The sequence below is a fragment of the Hipposideros armiger genome, unplaced genomic scaffold (assembly GCF_001890085.2).
Source record: "Hipposideros armiger isolate ML-2016 unplaced genomic scaffold, ASM189008v1 scaffold_75, whole genome shotgun sequence".
Classification (NCBI taxonomy): domain Eukaryota; kingdom Metazoa; phylum Chordata; class Mammalia; order Chiroptera; family Hipposideridae; genus Hipposideros; species Hipposideros armiger.
The window spans coordinates 1,697,752-1,706,017 of NW_017731425.1; the positions used below are offsets into that span (position 1 = coordinate 1,697,752).

The window sequence follows — 8,266 nt, forward strand, 5'->3', positions numbered from 1 at the left end:
ATGAAGTCACAGCTGGAAGGGGCCGGGCTGGGGCTGCCACTCCAGGGTGGGGCCTGGGGTCACGACCCTGGGAGCAGGGAGCCAAGAAGGGAGGATGCCTTCCGTGAGGAAGCTGCAGAAAACACACACACAGCAGCGTCGAGAGGGAGGGAAGAAAACAAACTCCAGGAGACCAAAGCTGGCCTGGTGCGCAGCTTGGGCGGCCGATTCCTGGGGACCGACGCCACGTTGCAGGCAGCTCACGGCCTGCAGGCTCTGAGACCCGGCCCTGCCTGCCTTCTCCCCAGAGGCCCAGCACAGGTGGTGCCTGGACATGGACGAGAGAGGGAAGCTGGGCCTGGGGTGCCAAGGGGCCCACAGCACTTGGGGAGTACGGGCCGAGTCAGGTACCACGAGAGGGTAAACTGAGGCACGGGAGGGAGCCAGCCAGGGCAGGGGTTAAGTGTCTCCTAGACTCTGCCCCCATTTCCTGTTTCCTGTGGGGTGGGGCTGAGATAACACTGCAATTGGGGGTGATTATAAGCCTGATGTGGGATTCGGGGAGCCAGAGGGCAGTGCAAGGCCCTAGAAGTCCATTTGGAAGGGTGTAGGGGAGCAATTGGGCCAGGAGATTAGTGGGACAGGGTGGTGGGCAACCCCAGGAGAATCAGGGCACCCGGGGACAGACTGAGGCAAGGGGAAAAAGGGGATCCCTAGAATGGACCACAGTGGGGCCCTGGTCAAATGGATTTGGGGTCCATATCAGAAGAGCCAGGCTGAGTCAGGTGACAGGGGTCCAGGGGATGTGGGGGTGGGGCTGGAGGATGACCCGGAGTTCATGGTCCTGCAGGAGAGGCTGGGGGTGGGGAGGACTGTGAGAAGAGGGAGGTGAGCTGGGGTGTCCTGGGTGTGGGGTTGCTTGAGCCAGGCTGGGGTGGGTGGGCCTCCTGTGGGTATACACAGACCTCAGAGCAGTATAATGAAGGGGCAAGTGCCAGGTGGGGCCTTCTGTGGCTCCCCCCAAAGAAGAGACAAAGTGTGGGGGTCAGGGAAGAGGAAGGAGAGCCAGTCTGGGCTCTACCAGCCTCCTCCCTGCTGGGAAGTGCCAGGTGGGATGGGCAGTTTTGTCACCACATATCCCAGGCCCCCAGAGCATGGGGGAAGTGAGCCTGGATGGGACAGGGTGTGTGTGGGGGGAGTGGGGACAGCGATAGGTCCCATCCTGGCACGATGTGGGAGGAAAGCCTGACTGGGCAGGTCTGAGATGTGGCAAGAGGCAGGAGCTGGGGGCATGCATGGAGAATTGGGGAGGGGTTGGCAGGGGGTATTAAGGACCAGGGAAAATGGAGCTCCCTGGCCTTAGAAAATCAACTCTCCTGCCTTGTTTTCTGGTCAGGGTCAGGCCAGAGGGTTGGGGTGGGGTACTGAGGGGAATGAGACATCTCCTGGGGTAGGGGGTGCCCCTGGCAACTTGTGGGACAGTGTGGCCCCGGATGTCTGTTCTCTGGCCAGCACTCCCCCACCTCATTTTTAAAAATGCTTTTTATAGGGGAGGAGTCCCTGTGCTCATTTTGTCCTGCTCCCCACCATTCCTTCCTGCCCCATCTCACTCGTTTATGAATCTACCCCCACCACAGTAGACACCAGAATTTGTGACCCTGCCTTAGCGACTCTAGAAGCACCTTTTGGGGGCCACCAGCATTCTCTGAGGCTCCCAAGGGGCTTCCAAGGCAGGTCTGGAAGGGGCAAGCTATTTCTGTTCTCCCCAGCCATCCCTCTGCATCTGGAGGAGGAAACCTGGGTCCGATTTGCTAAGCCCCTCTAGGCTTCTGCTTCAGGTGGAACCGAATGGAAATACTGGGCTACCTGCCCCTGAAGGGGGAGGTGGGGTTGCAAAGAGTTTAGGTAAACCCCAGACACACGAAGTCTTCCCAGAAGCTCCTCCCCAGACTGTCCCCAGATAACCCAGTACAGCAACCCCCTATTCCCCATCTTCCCAGCCCTTCCCCAGCCTCCAGGGGTTGATAGGAGGAGATAGAGAAACAGACGTAGTTATGTGGTGAAAACTAAAGAGTCAAACCAGGGAAAGACAGAGCTAGAGGCTGAGAGGGGACATCGGTTAGCAACAAAGACTTGCTGATGGCAGTCAGGGGGCTTGACCCTATGGGACCGTGGGCAACCATTCCCTGTGGAGACCCACTTTGCCCCGTGGCAATGGGCAGGTTGGAGGAGGCTATCTATGAGGTGGCTTCCAACACCCAAGTTCAGTTCCGCTTTATTACTGTCTAAAGTCCACACCAGGCCCCAGCCCCTCTTCCTGGAGCCTCCTTCTCAGCCAAGCCCCAGACTGCCTCCTGCCCACTGTCCCCCAAAACCCCCAGTCAGGGGGCCACAGGTGCCAGCCTCCATCTGCTTGCCTAGTCTCAAGCCACCTCCCCAAACCCAGGTGAGTCAGGGCCGTCTGGGGCACCCACTGCCAGGGGACCCTGATGACTCGGCCTGGGGTCCCTCCACCCCTCCTCATCTTCAGGGCAAGCCACTCAGGAAAACCACAGGGTGTTTTGTTGAAGAGTTCATTATAATTTTATCAATCAAATTCTTAGAAGAGGGAAAAAGTCTGCTCTTCCCACCCTCCCCCCTTGCTGCCCCCCCTTCACTCTCACTTTCTTCCATTCATAATTTCCTATGATGCACCTCAAACAACTTCCTGGACGGGGATCCCTGCTAAATATAGCTGTTTCTCTGTCTTACAACACAGGCTCCAGTGTATAAATCAGGCAAATTCCCCATTTGAGCATGAACCTCTGAAAACTGCCGGCATCTAAGGTCTCCTCCAAGGCCCTCTGGAGTCCAGCCCATAATAAAGGTCTTGGCAGCAGGTAAATCCACCCGACCCGCGCTGGCTTCCGCGCCCTGCTGAGAGTGCAGCGGCAACTCGGGGCACTTGGCGATCGCGAGCGGGACACCCACCCGCCGCAGATACACGGACACTTGGGGCGCCCGTGCAGCCAGCCCCACCGCTGGAGGCGCTGGGTGGCGGCCGGGGGCGAGCGCAGGCACATGGTCCCGACACCGCGCACCCAGCCCGTCTGCCCCAGGGTCAGCAGGTTGGAAGGCAAGGGAGGGGGAGCCACAGCCTTCCTCCACCTCCTGCTCCCTCCTCTTCCTCCTCGATCCGGCCACTCTCCCGGACTGCTCTTCCAGCTCTGCTTTCGCCTGGACTCACCCTCCCACTCTCTTTCTGTCTGTCTGTCTGTCTGTCTGTCTTTTCGCTTTCTCTTTTCCAACCGCGTCCCGGGCTGCTCCCTGGGAGGGGCGCCGGCCGCCGAGCAGCTTGCAAACTCCGGCTGGGACGGGAGCAGGTGCCGCCTCCATCGGCTAGTGCGTGAAAGCTGTGGTTTGTGCTAGGTGAGCTGGGGGTGGGGGTGGCGGTTGGGGGTCCCCCCAGCCATCCCGGGGACTCAGCACTTCCTGGGGATTCTGGGCGGAACAGAGGGCCCAGCAGAAGTGAACGTGAGGCTCCCGCTGTCCCAGCAGGGGGGATCCTGGTGTGGTGGAAAGCTCCCGCACCCCTCCCCCCAGCCTTATTGGTTCCCCAGCCTCACTGGTCCGCTGACCCCAGTCCCTGCTGCTGAGCCACCTGGAAAGGCCCCTTCTGAGGGTACCTAAGAGTAAAGAGGGGAAGCAGGCACCCTGGGGGAGGGGCGATCCAGGACAGGCACCAACAGCTCCCAGCTCGCCTGTCACCTTTCACTTTCCTTCCTCCCCCGCCCACCTGGCTGCCTGCGACCTTTTCCCTTTTCTCCTTTCTGGTTGCACCATTTCCGCCCTCCCTAAGGCTCTGGGGGCCTGTGGGACCCCTGGATTCTCCTTGTTCTAACCCAGGGCCTGGGGCAAGGACGAGTGGACAAAAGTGGGGGGGGGTGCTACATGGAGGTGAGGAGCTGTGCAGAACCGGGGGACAGAAAGTTTTGAATGATGATTTGGGGGTGGATGGGGGAACAGAACCACAGAATTAAGGTGAAGTTGAGGGTCTTAGTAGAAGAATGGCCATAGTTGGAGAAGGATATAGAAGAGCTGAGGGAGGGGCAGAATTAGGGGACGAATGGCCCAGGGAGCCAGAATCATGTGACAGGTTTGGGAGGGAGAAAAGGGTCAGCAGAGGATACCCCTTTCTGTCCCCCTGTGGTCCCCATGGGAGCCAGATCTGAGAGATTTGGGTTGCAATGGGCCAGTGAGCATGAAGTAATGCTTAGGAATCTGACCTATCCTGGGAGGTGAGAAGATAGGGGCCTTTCTTTTCCTTGAGACCACCCCTGAACCTGGGCACTGAGCCTTCCAGTCAGAGGGCCAGGAGGCCTCCAGGGGCTTTTGCCTTCCTGAAAAAAAGGGCTGGATGGTTGGTGTCACTCTGGAGCCAACTTCCAACTGGTGGGAGTAGTTCATTTCTTAGCGCTCCTTCTCTCAGGAGAAAGCAGGGAGAGATAGGAAGGTGGAGAGAAGCAGAGATAAAGATTTAGAGATTTGGAGGAGATAGAGAAACAGATGTAGTTATGTGGTGAAAACTAAAAAGAGTCAGACCAGGGGAAGATAGAGCTAGAGGCTGAGAGGGGACATCGGTGTCTGTCCCAGGAGAGACGATGAGCATCCTCTGCCACAAGTCCCCTTGCCTGCCTCCCACCTCCCTGCTAATGGCTTCTTCTTGCCTATTCCCAGGAGTCGTGCCCCTGCTGCTGGTTCTGCACTGGAAACACGGGGCGGGGAGCCCGCTTCCCATCACCCCTGTCAACGCCACTTGTGTCACACGCCACCCATGTCACAGCAACCTCATGAACCAGATCAAGAACCAACTGGTGCAGCTCAACAGCAGTGCCAACGCCCTCTTCATTCTCTATGTAAGTCCCCCACCCCGGGTACTCAGGAAGGAAGAAGGTGGAGGTGGGATTGCTGCACTGACCTGGGCTGGCCGGGCTGGTTAGGGAAGGGACTTTTTTGGAACTGGAAGGAACGAAAAGGGAAAGGGTTTAGTTCATCCACACCAGACTCCCATAGCTGCCGTAATCCCCACAACCCAGGCTTGGAGAATGGAAGCCGCTTTCCCAGGGTGCCCAGTTAGGTAAGGCAGAGTTGGGGGGCGATGGGAGACCTTGCACTTCTAGTCCTGGGAGTCCTCCACGTGGAGCAAGAGGCCAATGAGAGACAAAGGAGAAAGGTGGTGAGGTGGATGGGGAGGTGCAGTTGGGAGAGACAGTGGCTGTGGGTGGCTGTGGGTGCAGAGCCTCCAAGGGTGAGTGCAGTGGGTAAAAGGGCAAGTGTGTGGTATACGTGCTCTAGGCAAGACATGGCCTTTTCCTTTCTGTCCTTTTATGGTCTTGATGAGGATGATGATGAGGGTACAGCTTTCACGGTATAGGACTTGATTCTTTATCAAGTGCATTCGCACTCATGATTACTTCTGGCTCTCATGACAATCCTGAGATGCCTACAGGTCAAGGAGTTGGGTCTCTATGCCATAGGTGGGAAACGGAGACCTAAGAGCTTGCCTCGAGGGTGGTAACAGGGTTGGGACACCATCCTTGACTCCCACATCACCTTCCCTTTGCTCCTCAGTACACTGCCCAAGGGGAGCCGTTCCCCAACAACCTGGACAAGCTGTGCAGCCCCAACGTGACAGACTTCCCGCCTTTCCACGCCAATGGCACGGAGAAGGCCCGGCTGGTGGAGCTGTACCGCATCATTGCGTACCTGGGCGCCTCCCTGGGCAACATCACACGGGACCAGAAGTTGCTCAACCCCAATGCCCTCAGCCTCCACAGCAAGCTCAATGCCACCACGGACATCATGCGGGGCCTTCTCAGCAATGTGCTCTGCCGCCTGTGCAGCAAGTACCACGTGGGCCACGTGGAGGTGGCCTATGGCCCTGACACCTCGAGCAAGGATGTCTTCCATAAGAAGAAGCTGGGCTGTCAGCTCCTAGGGAAGTACAAGCAAGTCATCGCTGTGCTGGCCCAGGCCTTCTAGACAGGAGGTCTTGAAGCGTGCAGTGACCCGAGACTCAGGTGGCTCTCAAACTGTGGCTGGGGCCCAAAGCATCAACAAACCCAAATGTGGGCTGCTGGCAGACCCTGAGGGGTTCCTGGCCAGTCCACTCTCCTCCAGGGTGGACTGTGATGAAACCGAGTAGTTAAAACTCCCATAGGCAGGGCCTATATATAGTGCTGACTAGAGGAAGGCGCCCCTTCTCCTTCTTCTGGGAGGCTGCAGCCAGGCACTGGGGTGTCAGGCTGGCGAGGGGAGTGGGGGCTGGACTTCTGCCCCCACTTGTCCCCTCAGCTGGGACTTTGTAAGCAAACTGAATAAGTTGTCTACGGTGACCCTGACCACAGGGCCAGACAGCAAGGTTCGGGGGAATTACCCGGCCCCCAGCCGACTGACCATCATCAGTGCCTTGGCTTCCCCTTAGGTAGACTTTGGAAGGTTTGTTTGGAACTTGGGCAGGCCACAGGGGCTGGGATCCCGAAGGACGCCTTGGTCCCTGTAAGTGTGGTGAGTAGAAGTTAGAGACGGGAGCTCTGGTTTCAGATGCTGTCTTCTCTTGGGTGTGATTGGAGAGCTCAGGCAGGAGGTTCCAGAAGGAGGCCACTAGTGTTCAGGCTCCCGGGGAAGCAGAAAAGCCACCTTCACGCCTGGGAAGGAAGACGCTGGAAGGAAGAGTCCCTGAAAGTCTGGGCTCTCCTTCCTCTTCCCTGCAGTTTTTCCTGCAGCCCAGGGTGGCCAGGGTGTGGTGGCTGGACCTAGAAGAGGTGTATGTGGAGGTGGGCAGGTGGCAAAGTCAGGTGAGGAGGTGCTGAGGGAACCCAGAGTCTTCCTTCTGGGCGAGGGTCTGTAAGGGAGGGGATGGATCAGGTAGTTCAGAGTGGCAGCTCACACCTGAGGCCCAAGGAGGCCCCGTGAGGTCACATAAAGGTACTTGAGGGGGACAGAGGCCATCTCTGTCCCTAGAGCAAGGGGACAGCAGAACTTGAGGTCAGGGTCTCAGGAAAGCCTGAGATCCAAGAGTGCTGTGTGTGTGTCTGACCCAGCATGATTGTCTATTTATTATGATGCCCTATTTATATTAACTTATTGGTGCTTTCAATGGCAAAGTTAATTCCCTGTTCCCTACCCAACAGAAATAATATGATGGCTACTTCTATAGGAGCCAATGCCAGGCCTTAGCAGAGCTTGGTCTGGAAGTCAATGATGTTACAAGTGGGGTAAGCCCAGAGAAGGATCAGGACTGAGAGAACTGGTCAGCCTGAGGGGAAAGGGGTGTGGGGGACCCAGCTCCATACTTCCACCCCAACTGTGACTTGCTTTGGGGATGCCAGGATCCTGGTTGCAAGGCAGAATGCGCTAGTTTGTGGAGTGGCTGTGGGACAGGGGTGGGGGGGGGAGGGGGGGGGGGATGGCCTTTTCCTAGGGCTGCCATGTTGCTTGGCTCCAGGGGGGTCATTCAACACTGTGTTCTCTGGTGCCCCTGGAATTGTGCTTCAAGGGACAGTGGGCAAGGCAACGCTGGTGACCTGCCCTGCTATTGTTTCCTTGTTCCCATGCTGCCTGCCTCTAGACTAGCAGTCAAGGGGCCCTGGAGCAATCCTGACCCAGCACCCAGCATGCTCGCACACAGCTGGGAAGCTCCTCTGGTGGCCGAACGCACACAGAGGGCAAGGGGGCCTGGTTGGACCTCAAGAAGCTGGGGCAGTGCAAGGAAGAGCCCCCTGCTTTGGAGAGGAGGACTGGGAGGCCCTGGGACATGGACCAGGAAGCTGTGGTCCCTCCTGCCCCACCTCCCCCCACGCCCCCACCCATGTCTGGGCTCCCAGGCAGGGAACCTGATCTTTTCCTTTGTGCTGGGGCCAGGCTAGTGGAGAAACGCCCTCCAGTCTGGGAGCTGGGGAGGAGGGTGTGGAGCTGGGGCAGCTGCTAAGAGCAGCGCTCTGGCTTCTTCTCAAACCCTGAGTGGGCTGTGGTCCGAGCAGTTCAGCCAATATGATTATGGTACTGTGCACTCACTTTGCACCTCTCTCTGTCTTCTCTAAGCACTTTACCTACACCCGCTCCATGGCAGGTGGGCAGGCAGCAGGCAGGCCCTAAGTCCTAGGGTGGGGGTGGGGGAGGTGGAGCTGGAGTTGTCTGTCTCATCGGTGAGACTAAGATGTCGGGGGTAGTGGAGGAGATCATGGCAGTCACATGTTTTCCTATGCTGTCTTCATGTGGGTCCGGATCTCAGCTTGCTGTCCCCCAC

General features: G+C 57.9%; 1 protein-coding gene across 1 annotated transcript; it reads left to right on the forward strand.

Moving 5' to 3' along the window:
- Positions 1-2,782: 2,782 nt before the first annotated feature.
- On the forward strand, positions 2,783-7,386 carry LIF (LIF interleukin 6 family cytokine; the record flags this gene model as incomplete). Its single annotated transcript, XM_019643043.1, has 3 exons — positions 2,783-2,858; positions 4,696-4,874; positions 5,590-7,386. Coding segments are annotated over 3 exons (666 nt in total), but the record flags the coding sequence as incomplete, so codon positions are not given.
- Positions 7,387-8,266: the final 880 nt, after the last annotated feature.